This window comes from Diadema setosum, chromosome 16 (genome assembly GCF_964275005.1).
Source record: "Diadema setosum chromosome 16, eeDiaSeto1, whole genome shotgun sequence".
Lineage (NCBI taxonomy): Eukaryota > Metazoa > Echinodermata > Echinoidea > Diadematoida > Diadematidae > Diadema > Diadema setosum.
The window spans coordinates 15,621,733-15,641,325 of NC_092700.1; the positions used below are offsets into that span (position 1 = coordinate 15,621,733).

A 19,593-nucleotide genomic window follows, 5' to 3' on the forward strand; every position below is an offset into this window, starting at 1 on the left:
GAGATCCTGCTCTTGCATGTCCTAACCATTTGTTCGTAATGTGGCACCATTTTGAAATGTCTCCTGGTGACTACAATTCTATTAAAATCGTGATCAGTTGCAGCCGTAATCCTTTGATATGAATGTTAATTGTCATTTTGGATTTCACCTTGTACTTCTTATGATCATGTCACTGTGGTCTTTAAAAGTTTAGAGGAAGAAGTTGGAAAAATGTCGAATGTAACAGTATGTATGAAATGCATTAAAGTATTTCCTAAAAGTTGAAATTGCACAAATATACATTGATCACATACGCACTTGTATTAATGCATATGAGCATACCTGCACACTCACACACAGTGTACATACATGCATACATACTTTTATGAACATATTATACATACACATACATGGTGTACGTACATACATTCATAAAATACTAACGACGTACAAATATACAGACATGCATGCACACACACACCTATATTGTTCTCTATTTCTCTTTTGTTTTGATCATCTAGGGAGTGTGTGTACCACAGTCTCAGGATCCAATAGCAAGATTCTTTGATGTCTTTGAAGGATTCACCATCACCACTTTTGGTAAGATAATCTATGCAGAGCTGCCAACCGTTCTGAAATATTCGTATTTGTTACGAAAAATCGAAGGGAATACGAAAATACGAAAACATCCTTATAAAGTATGAATTCACAGTGGGAGAAAATAATGGGTAAATAATGACAAATGCACATCGCAATATGTGCCATGTTATCTGTACTCGGCTGGGATATCGATGCAACGCGTACGCACAGTATGTAGGAAACACTGAATAGAAAAGTGTGCGCACATGCAAATCGCTGCTTGCGTACTGTGTACACAAAATGGAACTTCGCGCGTGGATCCCTGCCGCCTCCGGACCCTGGATGTTTACATCGATCGCCGTGGTATCCCTGTGTGTGGCCGGCTGGGGAGAGCAAGCAGCTACATACTGTAGCCAGCTTCCAGCCACATACCTTATTTCATTTTGGGGCGGGGTAGAAGGCGTTCCATTGTACAATTTCTGCCTCTCTTTCTCTTCTTCTTCATCCACTTTTCCCTTGCCTCCCAAGTACGAAATGACTTTTAGAGTGTTGTGTGTGTTTTTTACAACCTTATTGCATCATTTTCTACAAGTAAGAGATGAGTTTCTGTTCATGTGTTGATGTGCACTGCAATAGTGCAGGTGAAAAGCATTCAAACTTTCTTTCCCGTGTATCATGGAAACTCGATATATTTCTAGGCCTATTAAAGGAGATCTCATCTAACAGAATACTTATAACAAACTATTTTCTGGTCCACATGAATTAATTTCCTTTGTTTTGTATCGTTAATTGACTGCTGATCCCAAGGATCTCGTCGCAATACCGAGTTTCCGCTGTTTGATTATTTATTTTCGCGTAGCTGTCAGTGCTGCAAACTTCTGCTAGGGCCTACTTTAATATCGTTTTATTATACCCCCGCCAAACGAAGTTTGAAGGGGGTATATAGGAATCAGCGGACGGTCGGGCGGTCGGGCGGTCGGGCGGTCGGTCCGTTGCAAATCTTGCGTCGCGAACTACTTCCTCAGTTTTCAACCGATTCCCATAAAACTTGGCACAGATGTGTGCCTTGAGTTGTAGATGTGCAAGACGTATTTTTTGACAGTACCCATAAGTACGTTGCCATGGTAACGGCATATTATGGGCAAAAATTGGTACAAATCTTGCTTCGCGAACTCCTCCCACAGTGTTTGATCAATTTTTATGAAATTAGGTACAGATGTTCATCTGAATATGTTAATGTGCAAGACACATATTTCCGCAGTGGCAAAAAGTGCGTTGCCATGGTAACGGCATGTTATTGGTAAAATATAGGGCAAAATGCTTCGTGGCAAAAACTGCTTCATCAGTGTTCTTCCAATTCTCATGGAATTCATATTGAATGTTTGTCTTAGGATATAGGTCAGCATGACACATGTCTTGACAGTGACAAAAGTATGTTGCCATGGTAACAGCTCACATATTATGAGCCAAAATGATGGAAAATTTTGTGTTGCAAACTACTTCCTCAGTTTTTGCCCAATTTCCATGAAACTTGGTACAGATGTGTGCCTTTGGTTGTAGATGTGCAAGACGCATTTTTCGACAGTACCCGAAAGTACATTGCCATGGTAACGGCATATCAATGGCAGAAGATCAAGGAAAGATCTTGCGGATTTAACTACTTCCTCAGTTTTTTTACCAAAGCTTATGAAATGTTGTTTTGACCAAAGCTTATGAAATGTTGTTTGGCGGGGGTATAACCAGTCGCTGTAGCGACATTTCTAGTTTCTGTAGTTTCTCATACCTCATTTGGTACATTTTCTTCCGTTTGATATCACTTTATCTGTTCCCTTTATTTTTAAGTATTTAAATGTAATTCTTTCAAGTGTCTCGCACTGTACATGCATTTCATAACAGCGATTTCTCTGCTTTGCTGCAATATTTCGAAGTGAGTTTGATGGCAGCCACTTCAGTGTGCTGTGTGTTATCTTTTGTGATTTTTGTGTTGTTGTCGGGAGGTTGTTGATACTTTGTATTTGCGATTTATTTTCCTAGGCGTTTATCTCGAGTGATGATGGTGATCATGTTTCTAAATGTTGATAGGAAAAGAACAAAATGATCTGAGTGATGCTTGATGGTGATGATAATTAACGATGCTGGTGTAAAAGACGGCTTGCTGTGAATGCTGAGCATACGTGACTTCATTTTATTTCATTTTTCCCTCTTACTCTTCTTTCCCCCCCCCCCCAAGAATGATAAAAAAAGAAAATACATACACCTCACAACAAAAAGAACCACGTGCTAGCAACCTTCATAAAGTTAAATCTAAATGTTCATTACCAGCAAAGAATAAGGGGAAAATACAAATGACAGTACATAGAAGCGAAGAGATTGTGTGTGCAGTCTCTTCGGCTCGAAGAAACTTGACACTCCACCACTCTCCCCTTGTGGAAATTTCCACAAAAGCAGGTGCCACACCCAGGTGCGTACCAGACGAAAGAATGCGCACACTGGAATAAACAGTGTGTAAATATCCTGGAAATATCGATCGAAGAACTAGCTCATAAGAGTTGAATTAAAGGAATCATCGCAAAGATATCATGATTCTATAGCCTTTCTTTTGGCGCATAGTAGAAAACATCGAACAGTCTACTATAGTTCACTTGATCGAATATCTTATATGTTCCCTGAACAATAAAAAAAAAAAAGGATTGATTCATCACTTGATTAAAAATGCAATCACAGAAATACATGAAAGGTCTCGTATGCCCTTACAAATTTACTACGAGTAGGTCCTATGAGATGCAGCCATCACCCATTTAGACAGGGAAATCATGACAATTAATTTCACGCTCATCAAAACTGCTTGTTACTTTTCAAAGTTTTGGCTGTCAACATTCGTTCGTTGGTATATTTTGTTTGTGAAAGACGTAATGATTTCTTCGTATCGAACGTAAACTGATTACCGTAACCAAGCCATTAAGCTCAGCTATGGCGCATTCGATCCATCGAACTTGCAGTAACCCCTTCGGCAACCACGTGTTTTGCACATCGGCACATCCACACACAGCGTGGGCATTTAGCGATCATCGTTATGACAGACTTTCTGATTCCCGTCAGGGGAAAAGAAATTGGAATACTTCTCAAAATGATGATGTTTAAAATCAAATAAAATGAAAAAGCCTGAGAACAATGCACGATTATGTTTTATAGTAAACAATAATTGGAAACGCCCAACAGAGTTTTGCATTCGCTCACACAAAAGCTCTCTTGAGAAGATGAAAGCATTCCCTCTCCCCTGCTAGCTAGTGGAAGTTTCCATAACCAGCCCAGCAAGTTTTGGGAGGTACATACATGCACTCGTACACATTCATTGCGAGTAAGCAATCAATCAATGCTGAATGTTGCGGAGTTTGAAATCTTTATCGTGCTGGTGACCAGCTCGGTACTTCGGCGTGTGTTGTAATGTTATGTTAAAAGCTTGTAGACCTCGTAAGTCGGCGTGTTTATTTCAAAATACCAAAAAGAGGGACATTGAAAAAATAAGAACTCTGATGGAAAAATACAAATTTTGGAGCTGCTGAGTACTAATTTGTGCTTCCAAAGGTTGGCAGCTCTGTCTATAACCCTTTTATTCCCAGCTCACTGCAGCTCCTTCCATTTGGCAGGCCAGTTTCTATAACCTTTTATTCCCATCTACTTTGTACACCCTTTCATTGGGCTGGACTGTTTCTATAATCCTTTTATTCCCAGCTCAGTGTAGACCCTTTCATTTGGCAGGACAGTTTCTATAACCGTATTATTCTCCGCTCTTTGTAGACTATTTCATTTGCCAGAACAGTTACTATAACCCCTTATTCCCAGTTAAATGTAAACCCTTTCATTCGGCAGGACAGTTTCTGTAATCCTTTTATTCCCAGCTCAGTGTAGACCCTTTCATTTGGCAGGACAGTTTCTGTAACCATCTTATTCCCAGCTTCTTTGTAGACCCTTTCATTTGGCAGGAGAGTTTCTATAACCCTTTTATTTCCAGCTCAGTGTTAAACCTTTCATTAGTAAGGACAATTTCTATAACCCTTTTATTCCCAGCTCAGTGTAGCTCCTTTCATGTGGCAGGACAGTTTCTATAACCCTTTTATTCCTAGCTGAGTGTAGCCCCTTTCATTTGGAAGGACAATTTCTATAACCCTTTTATACCCTACACCGAGCTGGGAATAAAAGGGGGCGCTGTGGCATAGTGGATAAGACTCCCGACTCCCGAACGGAGGACCGCGAGTTCGAATCCCGACCAGTGCTTACGTCCTTGGACAAGATGTTTTTACCCACAATGTCCCACTCGACCCAGGTGTATAAATGGGTACCTGGCAACGCTAGGGTAATAATAATAGCAGGGCCCTCTGGTAGAGCAGTGGCAACACTGAAGAGGCTACCCTGGGTAAATAAGACCTTATTATTATTATTATTATTATTATTATTATTCCCAGCTCAGTGTAGACCCTTTCATTTGGCAGGACAGTTTCTGTAACCCTTTCATTTTACATTGTTATGTTAAGTAGTCCAATTTTGGAGCTTGAGTATTTGTTCCATGTCCATTGTTAATTTACAGATCAGCAGTTGCGATCTTAACCAATTTTCATTTGTAGAGGGAGACAAACTAAAGAAACTCAAACCTGAACCTTCACCCCTCTAAATAATATCTTTTTTTCATTTATCCTATGCCTTTTCCGTCTTGGACTACTTAACATAACAATGTCAGAATTTCGGAGCTTGGGTATTTGTTCCATGTTCATCGTGTCACTGCCGGCAACCAGGGACAGCCTGGTGGTAGTGTCGCTGCCTGGAAAGCAGAAGCAGTAGATGACAGGTTCGAGTCCCACTGGTTCCTTTTTTCCGACATGTTTGTTAATTTACAGATCAGCAGTTGCGATCTTAACCAGTTTTCATTTGTAGAGGGAGACAAACTGAAGAAACTCAAACCTGAATAAGGGGACTATCAGATTAAGCTGACATTGAGCAGGCTCTATCAAGACATTCTTCTATCCATGTCTAATACCAACTTTCAAAGCATTAGCACTTCCTTTCAAAGTTATTAGAGTTGGAAGTAAAGAGTGTGTAAAGAGGTTTTTTTTTTTTTTAGAAATGTATGGGGCACTGTAAAGTCACACCTAATCACACAATTCTACAAAAAAGAAATATTACAGTTCAACCTCGATTATCCGGCCTCCTTTTATCTGGAAATCTCTATTATCCGGACGCATTCACGCAGTAAAGAACTTTTTTTTTTCATCCAAAAATTGAGAAAACACAGTGACTTTAACATCTTTTCATCTCTTGAAGAAGGGACTACAATTTTGCGCAGGCCAGCATAGATTACACCACCGTTGCGGGGTATGCTACCTGCGTATGTAGCTGCTAGTGCACTGGGAGGGCAGCTTGGATGACAGCTATATACATTAACATGGTGTCTCCCATATCCGGCCAATTCGCTTATCTGGATGAACGCTGGTCCCGACATGCCGGATAATTGAGGTCGAACTGTATAGAAAAAATGCTTAAAACACAGTTTTCTATTCATTCCTTGATCCCAGTTTTAGACTCATGTTGAAGAGTCGCTCATTAAGAAAATATTAAAAACACAAGATTGATTAGGTTGACCCATTCATTATCTATTTTGAGTCCTCACATAAAATCAAGGCATGCAACTTTTTGTTGGTTTTCTGATGCGCAGTCCCATATATGGCAGTCAAAATTCAGATTGATTTCTTTGTGCTATTTTGTGTAGTTATGATTAGGTGTGTTATTGTGTATCTGTACAATATTATGTGTGTGCATTTATGTAAGTATGTGATGGTGTGCACATTGGCTTGGAATATACTTGCCTTTGTGCCAGATATGTTGCACTGGAAAGCAAACCATTACAGTGTACTTATACCTGGTACCTGGTACATTGTACATGGGTATTAAGTTGCACTGGCTGATCAGTCCTGCTTCTGCTTGACTGCTGACATAGTACCTAACCCTGTTTGTGTGTCTCCCCTTTCCTCCAGGGCGCATCATCAAGGACAATGTGGTAGGAGCCACCCTCATCATCTCCCTCCTCATCTGGATTCCTTGTAGCTGTCTGGTACACTACGTGGTGAGTCCCAGTCCACCTTGACATAAAACCATAGGCCTAGGCATACTTTGTAGACCCAACTGTTCTTTGACCTTACATCACAGTACATAAAACAAACAAACCAACTCTGAATAGCTCTACAGCAACAAAATGAAAAATGCATATTATGTAGATACTTAACAAACCTGGGCATGTTTTAGGTCTTTTCTGTATAGTTCAGCATTTGATATTTTCTTATGGACTAATTTGTCTACTGTCTATCCACTGAAGTGTGGAGACATAGAATTATGTGAAAGAAGTGTCATGTGCACATGTGTCTTCTGTCTGGAATTGCTTATGTCCATTTTGCACAATTAATTCACCTGAAAGCATTCATGAGAACCCTATGAGGACTTTCAAACACAATCAGCAATGGCATTGATACCCTAAAATTGTCATGGAAAGAATATGTGTGTCACAAGTGTGCTAAGTTTTGGGAAAATGATTTATTATGATCACCCATTCATAGCAGTGGTGACAGAAATTGGAATCCCTTCTCAATAGAGGTATATACAGTTCATTTGATCATTCATGGTGTATGTGCCAAGGCAAGATAGCTTAGCCCGATGAGGACAGACTGATTTTGCTGCAACATGCATTTTCCATAGACACTTGCCAGATTATACTTGGGACTCATCCTCAGTGGGTTAACTTGCTAAGCCTTTTCATCAGCATTCAGTAATCCATCTAACCTCGACCTAGTTGAAGATTAGCAAACCCACTCAGGTGTGGCAATGTGCCTTTAGTCCAAGTAGAAGGTCATGATGACACAGTAGGGATCAGGTAATTTCTATTCATTGACAGTTAGAGTCCAGACATCCGTGTCAATCAACCAACAAAGCACAGTGAAAGTCAATGCATCCTTAAACTTTAAAACCCTCCTCTTAACCCATTGAGGACGGTTTGATTTTGCTACAGCACGCATTTCCCGTAGACACCTGCCCGAGTATACTGGCACTCGTCCTCAACGGGTTAAAAAAACTGTTCCTTAAGTATAGATTTTCTTCTCTGTATTCTAATTAACAAGGAACATCATTCTACTGTGATGAGTTTTGCATGTCTTTAAAAGGTGAGAGTCTCTCCTTTCAAAATCTGACCTGAACTAAGTAATCTGTCATGACAGCTTCATGTAGGTTTTGTAATGCGGGGTCACATACTATACTGAGCACCAAATGTCAAGACTACAGTTAGTACATCATCTGGTACTGTAAAAGTGGATATTTTCACGCGACTAATTTTTCGCGCTTGGCCGTGTCAGAAGACTTTCGCGTGTTTTTAATTCCGCGGAATCAAGACAACAAGTACTGGAACAAAAATATTTGCGTGCTTTTATTTTCGTGCTAGCTTCTCGTTGCGCGAAATGCGCAAAAATTTTCACTTTTACAGTATGATGAACTTTACATGCTGATGTTGACTTAAACAACTGTAGAAGCGCACTGAGAGTGCAGACCTCCGCCAAGTAGCTCATTTCCACCAATGACCTTGTTCTTCCATAGAGATGAATGATTTCCACCCATATGTATACAGTGTAGGCATACTGAAAATCAAGAAGAGCTTATCATGTCTTTGACTATATGATTGCTTCCTGGCTTGCCTTAGTGCAGATACCTTTTACCAAAACCTTGTGACCATTGCACACCACCAAAGAAAGCAAAGTTATTGTGTTCGCTTGCATGAAACCTTTGTAATGGTCCCCTTTACTGGTTCCCTTTGCAAGGTAAAGGAGGGAATTCCCAGCAACAAAGTAGTGCATTAGCTTCTGAATGGAAATATGGACCAAGTCACATAAGAACTTCCTATGTTCTTCAATTTCATTCCTACACCTACCATTGAAAATGGTGATATACTAATGTAGATTAATGGAGTTCATGTGGTGTTTTCATTTCTCTTACGAATTTATGAATCTCTCTTTGTGAATCATGCAGGACAAGAAGAGGTCAAAGGAGATAGATACAATCGATACATGGCTCAGTCCAGCGGTAAGCACATTTCTTCTTCCTCTACTAGTTACTTGAAGCCTCTCAGGCAGTGATATACAAATAATGCACAGGTGAAAGTATGTTAAATAGTGGAAATGCAGCGCACTCAAGGATATTTACCCTATGATAGTTAAACATGCACTCGGCTGCCCTTGTGCATGTTGCGCGACATTGTGAATACCTGAGAGTGAGCTGCATCTCCACTAACATCACAAACTTGAACCTGTGCATTATTTGTTTTATAAGATGTTCAAAAATGTTCATTCAAAACACTTGAAAAATGTTGTGCACACATATGCACATACTTGCGCTTCTCTACTCTATGGAACGCATGAACTAGAAGCTGTTTACAAAAAAAAGTGACTGAGACAGTGCGACAACATGCTTGTAATAACTGATGGAGTGTGCGCTGCTAAAGTATACACAGTGATGTCAGTGAGCGTGCTGTTACGCTGTTTTGTTGCTCCCTTGTTGCATGGCTGTGCATATTAGTAAGAAAATAAAATAGCGCACACCTAATTCCAGTGCCGCTGATTGGCTAGTACACTTTTGAACCTATTTTATAATGCTTGATACCAAGCACAGATCTCAGTCAAGAACCATCAAGTCTCCCTGATTTTTTTATGCCTCCGCCATGAAGTGGTGCCGGAGGCATTATGTTTTTGGGTTGTCCATCCGTCCGTACGTCCGTACGTCCGTACGTCTGTACGTCTGTCCGTCCGTCCACTTTCGTTTACGCAATAACTTGAGTAATATTTACTGGAATTTTACCAAACTTGGTCCAAGTATGAAGTATGATGGGGCAATTATTTGATTAGATTTTGGGTGAAATCGGCTAAAGGTCAAAGGTCAAGGTCAAATCATGAAATAGTATCCGTTTACGCGATAACTCAAGACTGGATTGAGCAAATATCACCAAACTTTGTTGGAGGATGATGTATAATGGGACAATTACTTGATTAGTTTTTCAGTGAAATCAGACAGAGGTCAAAGGTCAAAGATCAAGGTCAAATCCTAAAATTTATCTGTTTACGTGATAACTCAAAACTGGATGAAGCAGCTTTCACCAAACTTGGTCCAAGGATGATGTATGATGGGGCAATTAGTTGAGTAGATTTTAGTGACATTGGCAAGAGGTCAAAGGTCGAACGGTCAAGGTCAAATGCTACAAATGTTGCAATTTCCCCCATATCTATGCAATGCCCAAAGGTATTTTCTTGAAACTTGGTGTGGACATGTACTACTGCATAGAGATTCTCCAGAGAGAGTTTCATGTCATAAGGTCAAAGGTCAGAAGGTCAAAGGTTAGGTGAAAATGTTGCAATATCACTGTTCTCGCAAATGGTTCAATGTATCTTCATGGAACTTGGTACATACGCATGTACTGACTGGCAGGGATTATCTAGGGAATTTAGGGGTCATGGGTCAATAGTCAGGGGGTCAAAGGTCAAGGTCATCTCCTCAAAATTTTACTATTTCCCTCATATACTAGTATATGCAATGCTTGCATTATTAGTTTCAAAACTTAATACATGCATTACCTAATAGAGATTCTCTGGGAAATTTCCAGCCAGAAGGTCAAAGGTCAAAGGTTAAGGGTCAAACGCCAGGTTTCAATGCCCCCCCCCCCAAAAAAAAAAAAAAAAAAAAAAAAAAAATCCATTTTGTACCGTCATTACACTCTTTCTTCATACCTTGGAAATTACTCAATGCATAAACTTATAAAAAGGTCTGTCAGAATTCAAGTAAAAATTCTCAATTCCCCATATATTTGTACCTGCACTCTTAAAGAATTAAAGCAAACCCAGTTCAAGACATTTCTGCCAAACCTGTCATTTCAATATTTTGCCAGTTATGTGAAACTGTCATTGATCACACATTGTGAAGACATTGTACTACACTCTGTATACCCCTATTGGGAGAATCATGCATTATGGCGGAGGCATCAGTCGCCATAGCGACATTTCTAGTTTATTTTTTTATTTTTTTCAGAAGGCTCTGCGAAAACTAAATGATCTCTTTATGTCCTGTTAAGAGAAAATGAGAGCTTTCCTGACTTTAGAACTATTTTTGCCCATTGCGTGTACAACACTTGTACATGTATTTCCCTGATTGGTCTTTGGAATACTTCCTGATTCTGATGCATGAATGTCACCTGCCCAAGGAATTCAAAGTGTATTTGATGAAAATTGGTTTTGAAATGGCTGAGATAGCCAAAACAAAGCAAGCGATCCTAATAAAAGGTGGGTTCCACCTTCTATTAGGATCACTTTGTTTTACTGTGTTTTTGGATATCTCAGCCATTTCAAAACTGATTTTCATCAAATAAACTTCGAATTCTTCTTGGAATTGTGACATTTCATAAAGCGATTTCAAGTATCTCACAAAAAGTTAAAGGCTGAATCCTCACCTCAACCAATACTATACCATCTCTTGAAACAATTTTCTCATTCATTATCCCCTTGTAGAACCATGAGAGGATCCTACCAGAGGACAAGCCAAGAGTTCGCAGGTACAAGCCTCCATCAGAAGTCATGGAGAAAGAGACTGTGCTATGACGAATGCAACCCCTGCATCGTGTCACTTATTTATTCTCGCTGTTTTTGTACTAACAAGCTACCATAGGAAACAAGGTGTGACCCAAACCACCTCACAGTGTGATGTAGTGTGTTCCCATGGATACTGCTGTCTAGCTGTGATGTCTTTTAAGATTATCTTGGTCCAGAGGGACAGTGTACCTGAATCAATCTGTGTTAATAGGATACAGATGTGGAAATGCACACTGCCAGTGTCGATAGACTGTAGTCTTGTAGGGGGACCAACATGTAGCGGGAGGAATCTCTCCAATTCCTTTGCTTTTCCCCCAAATGGAATTTCAAAATGGCATCCTGCATTTAATGCCACATGCACTTTGGAAGGTCACAACTATGGATTTTATATGTACAGAAGACATGGACTAGACAGGGCAGCTTGTTTGACTTCTTTGGAAAAGGGACCTAGAGTGTGTTTTAATCATATGTTTATGCTTATGTTGATGACTTGATACCATACATTGGCTTTCTTTATGAGGTCCTGATAAGGGTGGATTTAAGACATATAATTTATGAAGGGAAGAGGTTCTGGTGTATTCAGAGATATAGTAAATGACTGGAAGACTTTTAATCATGGAGCTTAGCAGTATGTTAATAGAAACAAAAATACAGAAATGGAATGCCTGGAAACTTGAATGAAATGCTCAGCATGTGCATGTCTTTGAATTAACCCTTGCACGCCTACTAAGAACTATCATTTTGATTTTGTTGTTGTACCAATGAACTTTTGAGAGCCAAGGCAACTTGGATGCAGTTATTAATGGTTTGATTTATGCCAATTCAAAGATGACAGCTAAAATTCCAAATGTGGTCAGCCACCATGACAGTACTTGTGCTTCAAGTTGTATAGAAACTAGACCCCAATTAATGCACAAGGGGTTATTTTTCCTGATTTATGTAAATAATGATAAGATAGCATCCTCAATAAAATGATAGTATTTCTAGCAGTAAATGGATAGCATTGAGAGGCCCCAGTTGACTGTGTAAAAAATATTGAGAGTGATCACTTCAGGAGGATTTTTGTATTTGTGTCAAATTACAAAATGCAGGAGATCCTTTCATGTTCCTGCGCATTTTTTTCCAGTTATTTGATCATGTATTTGTAAGTATACATGTATAAAGAGATATAGACAAATAGACAGAGAGAGAGAGAAAGCAGGGCAAGCTTTTAGAAACAAAGATAAAACATGGCCAATGTTTGGATGAATTTAGCAAATCATTTATCAATTAAAATCTCTGAGCCTGCTGCAGACAGCACATCCACACAGATTATCATCATTGCTAGTTTTCATGCTTTTGTTTGTCAAAGTTTCTACAAAAATTTGAGTGCCCAATGGTAGGATTGTTGCTCTGAGCTCTTTCTTTCTCTTGTTTTGTTATTATTATTATTATTTTTTTTAAAGAAGGTCAACAGAGGAGACCTCACTTGACATGGGTCTACTGGAGTCTTGTAAAGATGAAATGCAGAGTCTAAAATTCTCAGAAATATTTCATACATGATATGATTGTGAAAGGAAACATCATGCATAGGATTATGATATGGAAGTATATGAAATGTTATGTGGAAGTTCCGTACTCAACTTTTCCAGTGAGTTTGTGGATGATTTTAATAGCCTGTTGCACATAGGGTGTATTTAAGATTTTATTGATATGTATTTTCAAATAACTTTGTCACATGTGTAAAAGTTGATTGGTGCTGTGATTTGATCTTCATCCGTGCACATGTGTTGGTAATCACATGTTTTTCCTTATTTTGCCTGCTTGGAATGTATTGAATGTAAGCCTTGCCCAGTAGCATGGCCTTCATGACTACACGAATTATGTTTTTATGACCTCAGCACGTGGGTATGAGGGTTTTGTACATAACGACTTTACATTCTGCTTCGAGAGCATAGGATGATGAAATTGTAAAAGATTAATCTTGCCTACATATTGCCAATCACAGTGATTACCTGTGCAGTACAATGTGTGACTACTGCCGTGTTATAAATGTCTGGTATTACTTCTTCTTCCTCTTTAGATATATTGGGCGATAATGTGACTGACATGATTTTTTAAAAATCCCTCTACAAGTGTAGACATAATGAAAGGGGAAAAAAAATCAATATCGTATTCAGTGGCATTATGGTAGTATCACATGTTTAGTCCTGTGCCACGTTCAGATGAATGTAGGGAGAAGTTGGCACACTAGCTGAGGAGTGGTGCCCCCTTGTAATCCAACTGTGATCTGTAGAGACTAAAATTATTGTGTGAAGAAGTCGTCATAGCACTTGTAGATATAGAAATGTGCAATAAACCATTATAGTGAGTAGAAAATAGCTGTGAACATCCTGCTGGCCAAGATGTTTAGGTTGATCCACTTCAGAAATAATAGATGTCTTGAGTAGTATAGGGTGTATTAGCAAAGGAAAGGGGTACGACGATGTAAAAAACAAAAAACAAAAAATTACAAAGAGCAGAAGCTGGACCTAACTGATTTATTACTTGATAGAAATATTCAAGGATTTTGAGCAATATATTTGTATGACTTATAATTGCTACCAACCAGTACCAGTGTTTTTAGTTGACTAAAGTATGGGAGCAGAGGAACCCTAGTTGTAACACGATGAAACATCCCAGCTAGTGTCTATAGTACTAGCTGTGTTTCCATGGTTACAGTTTCCATTTGTCGACTCAGAATTCAACTAGTAATGCATAGCTACCACATGTAGGCCCTACAATGTTGAGCACATTATAATCAGTCCTCAGTTGCTCAATTTGTTATCCCAAATTGGCTACAGTAAAGAGTTCACTTGTTCAACATTTGTAAGACGTAATTTATCAGTGCTCATGTTTCAACGTAATACATGCACACAAAGTACATACGCATTTGTAGCTTGCTCCTGTTGGTGAAATACAGACACATGCACACACACACACACATGCATACACACTCATGTCTGGTGTATGGTAAGTGGAACAACAATGACATTGCTTGTGGTGTACACCATCATTAAAGCTGTATAAATGTAGTAAAATGTTTCAGGTAAAAACATTAATTATACATGGCACAGTGTTAACATTGATTATACATGACACAATGTTTTAACAGCTGCATCAGTTTTCATGCATGTTAAGCAAGCAGCTATGTAAGGACAACATTAGAAATCATGAGGCTTGTTTTCAATTTCAAGCAGTCTTTTTTTTTTTTTTTTTTCGTAAATGGGAATATTCCTGTAGACTCGTTATTTCACAATGAGGTGTGCATGTAGATACTGTAGAATAGCGTCATTCATTTCAATACAAAAAACACTCATTGGTTTGTTCTTTTTCTTCTTTTTTTTTAAAGAAATCAATTCTGCTCTCCATTGTAACAAAGAGGTGCTTTAAGTTTGAACAAGGCATGATATGTCAAGCTGTTTCACAAGTTTACAGGGCACATTGCAAACCTCAACAAAGGAAAGTACATCTAGGGCCTACATCTCTTTTGTCATCCATATTGCCGCTAATGTACAACTGAGCAGTATGGGAAGGATTTTACTTACTTGGCAGAATGACTCACGTTTTGACTTGCGTCCATATTGGATGGAAAATAAGTCATGAAATGAGTGTATTTCATAGAATTACCTTTGCAGAGTATTATATTGCCTATTGTGATCCATCATTATGTTATGCAGTACATGTGTCTAACCAATGCAAAATATCGTCAAAGAGGGCGTCCTTTCAAAAAAGGCCGCAAATTATAGCACGATAATGATATGCAACCATTGAGGCGTGTTCTTGTGTGTTTTTCCCCGGGTCATTATTGAGTTGACTCAGTACTCGGAAGTATTGATTATTAAGTGTGCGTAAATGTTCACATAACATGTATAACATTGTATGTGCAGTGTCTGTGATACATAATATAATGAACATTTACATATTATAAATGCAAGTGATTGTTGATTTTCTGTGTAGTAGATTAGATTTCATTAACCAGTTCCCAAGTATCATGATTGCAATTCTATGAATTACTGCACAATTCTGTGGAACGTCTGATACAAAGTTATCACAATACAGCGGTTGTACATGCATTGACTCAGGTCCCTTCAATGGTAGCACCACACTACTCTACATAGGACTTTGCCATTATGAGGCCTACCCCAGCATTGCTGGATATCTGTTTAGATAAAGGTTTACAAATACACCTTTTATTATTATAAGATCAGTTTGGTTGTGTACAAGGCACTGAATGGCAGTTCTCCATCATATATATGTGATCTACTAGAGCCATATGTCCCAGCAAGAGAAAATCTACGTTCTGCAGACAAGTACCTGCTGGTGGAACACAGAGCACACAACTCTTGGGGAGCTCGTTCATTCCGCGTGGCTGCTGCAAAGATATGGAATGGCCTTCCACAGTCTATCCGCAGAGCTCTTACCACAGAATCTTTTAAAACAGCCCTCAAGACCCATCTCTTCAAATTGAAAAACTAGCCAATGTGTAAGAATGTATGTTTAAACATTCGGAGACAATTACATCCTGGAACTATTTCTTTTTATTTTAACTGTCATATCACAAGCGGTGCACCCATGAAATTTAAGCTGAATTATGTATTTATTTTGGAGCAAGCGCCATGAGCGCCTGACTTGGCGGATACCGGCGCTGTACAAGACTTCATCATCATCATTATGTCTCCACAATTCTAAAGAAATGCAATCCCTGAAAAGATTCAATCCTATCTCCGAAGTCACACTGATTGTGAGAGACTCGTGTTCTCATATAAGAATTTCCTTGACAGCAGCTTCGCGAAACTGCCCTGATTTGTTTTTCATTGCGACCCCGCTCACATCCATGCATGCAATTGAATAATAGGCACAACATCTTTTCCAGGGAAATACAGTGTAAGTATACCTGGCAGGATTCAGTTTAATTGGCATTAGCGATATTAGTGCCCAGTGATTACTTAGTTTCAATATGCACGTTGGAACCGAAACCATGTAGGGTTTACTATAGAAATGATAGACCCCACGGTAGTTTTGGCTTTCTTCGGGAAACCTGATTATTCATAAACAGGAATGAATTAGCTCGACGGGAAAGGAGTAAAAGATGACTCCGTAAAGCATGACGTTTACCTATAATGGATGCTCAAAATCTTTTTACAGAGCCTCTGTTGTTTTAATTCAGTAGTTCTGTTTGTATTTTCTAATTTCACCAGGCACAAATTGATCAACGGAACATTTTTTTTTTTTTTTTTTTGTCCACAGTTTCCATAGGCGGGTTCAGAATTGGGATGGAAAAGAAGAGGTATTGGCAACTTTGTGTAAGGAGTTGCAACAAATGAGAAATACCTGTTACAGTAAAATATTAGGGAAGTAGAGATGACTGTTTCGAACCGTACGTCTCGTGGGATTCGTTTTTAAGGCTACATGAAATTTCGTTCCATGGCTATTCCGAACAATCCTCATTGACACAATGCTGTCAATAGTGTCACTTTTCGGAAAATGTAAAATCTTTTTGACTCTGCTCAAGATCTGTCTTGGGTGTTGGCGCTACTGTGAAAGTTAAAAAATTAAAGACATTTCATTTCTTCGTTCAGAAATGCAGCATGCTCCTCTTCCACAACGTGTGAATTCAGGGGCCTGTTTCACCGATATTATCCGAGATCAATCCTAGGTTCAATTCCACTGATCGCGGGGACAGTCATGTAAGATCACAAAAGTGTCTCTGCGAACGATATTATCGAATTGTTTCACCACAATCTGACATTTAAACAAGTATTTCTTGTAGACTTTTCCAACATCTCTTAGCTTGCTCTCGAACTTTTGTTGATGCGTTGTCTCCACCTGCCCTTCACATACACACACATTAATTTTCCCTTGGCCTTCAGTATTCGACTATGCTGCGATCACGAACAGAGAACATCACCGTATATTCCTTCCTACAAGAATGTGCTTTCAATTTTGTCATAAATAATGCATGTTGACAGCTTTTTGTCCGTTCATAGATCACATATCAGGATGGTTTACTACTGAATTTGTCGCGGAGGTCCTCGCCAGGTAGGTTACATGCATGGCGATTGTGTGCTGTTTGGTGCGTTTTGCGGCACGGTATGGAGTGGAAAATAATAAACCTTGCTTCTTGCATGCTCACCGAGTTTTCCCTCTTGGAAGTTTGCTCTGCCTTTGACTGCGATGATGGTTATATAATAGTATGATGTTTTAAAGTAAGAAACTCCTGTCTTGTGGAGAGATGGGGTAGAAAAGAGCTGATTGCGGTTCATGTCCTCTCAGTTTTGTAAGGTTCAAAGAGATATGCCACTGATTTCATAAAGAAGTAATTTCTGTATTTTTTTTAACTAAATAAAGCAGTAAAGGAGAAATCTAGTCCAAATTTAAGTTAGTCTCATAAAAAGGTAAAATCTTACGAGTTCAACGGTAGAAATTAGACTGAAATCGGATGAAAAATAGGAAGTTACAACATTTTGAAGTTTCACTAATTTGGGGGGAAACAGTTCTTGAACAGTCAATATGAGTATGCAAAAGGCAAAGTGAGCGTGTCATACCCTCACAACTGGCTATGCATTTTATTATAGTTTGCACATAAAATTTTGAGTTTTTCCAGTTTTTTATTCAAACGCAAAAATTTATGCCCGAGGCTCAATCCTCGTATATCTACCTTATCACTATTCTGAAGTTATTCAACCAAGAATAACATCATGTTTGAGACTTCAGTGACAGAAACATTTAATTTTCGTCATTTTTTTTTGTACACGAAAACACGAAAATTGTGAGGTTATGACATGGTTTAGCTCTCTCAAGTTACATATTCATATCCAGTGTACAAAAACCGTTTTGGAGAAATTAGCAAAACTTCAAAATTTCTTAACTTCCTCTTTTTTATCAGACTAACTTATATTTGGACTGGCTTTCTCCTTTTTTTTATCCCCTCATACGATATTCCATCATCCGCCGTCACATAGAAATGGGCTTCACCGGATAACCTTCTATAACTTTTTTGTCTATTCCCCCACTCCCGAATGGTGTTTTCGACTTTTCTGTCTGTCCGTTTGTCCGCTTATTAAAGGTAGACATGGGTAGACATAGGTAGACATAGGCCTACGGTATACATGAATAATTGTGATCACGCGAATGCGATTCAGTCATAGGAAGCTTGCGATTAGCTCTGTTGGATTATATACACCTCTCGTGTCGTCCAGAAACGAGTACACGCATGCGAGTGAGCTCTACTAGCTGACGATGATCTGTCATGCATGTATCCATTATATCGATAGTACGCCCAGAGAGCTCCGCACATCCGAAAGACTTACGAGTTTCATGATTAATCTATTCAGATACATTGCACCAGTTTGGTGATAACAAAAACGAACAAACACAACAAAAAACGAAAACCTGTCATTGATGGCGACCTAACGCGGGGCCTTATTGTTTCTTTGGATAGAAATTAATGTCGGAGCTTTGTAGCAGTACAAACTTCTCGACGTATAATATAGGACGTACAGTGTGATAGAATGAGGATGGTATAATAAGTGTAAGTAGAAAATCATCATCTTCTTTCACTACGAGTCACCATTTCACATAATGTAGAAACAAATAAACAAGCACACAAAAAATTACCAATCATATGAAACCATACTAATTATTGACTTTATAAGGATACCCAAGTTTGTAGAGCCTACCAGACAATTTCTTGATATGAATACTGTACAACAGTTTCTGAGAGCGTACAGATCCCACTGGTATACATATTGTACGATAGATAAAACTATTGTCTCGATCTTTTGATCTTACCTTTAGATAAACGTTTGGAAATACACTCTTAAAACCACTCAAGCCCGTCAATAAACACTCCGATACAAGAAAGAATGCTTGCTCCAGTATAGTAAATTCCACCAAAATTATTGATCTTCATTCAGTGCACAATAGTTCTACTTCCTTTCCCCCATATGGATCAATATTTCTTTTAAATGTATCCAACTTGGTTTTTTTTTTTTTTGCTCCGCATGCATGCACTTAGTGCAGTTAGTTGCTGCCGTGTGTGTGTGTGCTGTGTTAGCTTAATCATGACTCCGTGTTTATTCCAGAGTGTAGTTACGATCCTCCGCTTTGAGCATAACAAGAGCAAATCAGTTAAAGGCACCCGAGAAGTGTTGACCAAGAGGAAAAAAATGCAGAGTGTGAAGGGTGTGAAAACAGAAAGAGAGAAGGAGAGAGAGAGACGGGGTGGGGATGGGTAATCATACATCAAGGGAAGCCGGCATAATGACAGATGTGACAAATAGCTGAATAAAAGGGGGAAAGGTGCGAAACAGTTTACAACATGACAATATTTGCTAATCATTAGGCCTTGTTT

General features: G+C 38.9%; 1 protein-coding gene across 1 annotated transcript in view; it reads left to right on the top strand.

Moving 5' to 3' along the window:
* The window catches only part of LOC140240307 (ADAM 17-like protease), a 54,401-nt gene extending 39,318 nt beyond the window's left edge, over positions 1-15,083 (top strand). Inside the window, exons 18-21 of the mRNA XM_072320090.1 lie at positions 501-579; positions 6,585-6,673; positions 8,617-8,670; positions 11,139-15,083. Of these exons, the coding sequence (XP_072176191.1) occupies positions 501-579; positions 6,585-6,673; positions 8,617-8,670; positions 11,139-11,228 (312 nt within the window). The 3' untranslated portion in view covers positions 11,229-15,083. The remainder of the gene's footprint in view (positions 1-500; positions 580-6,584; positions 6,674-8,616; positions 8,671-11,138) is intronic.
* Positions 15,084-19,593: the final 4,510 nt, after the last annotated feature.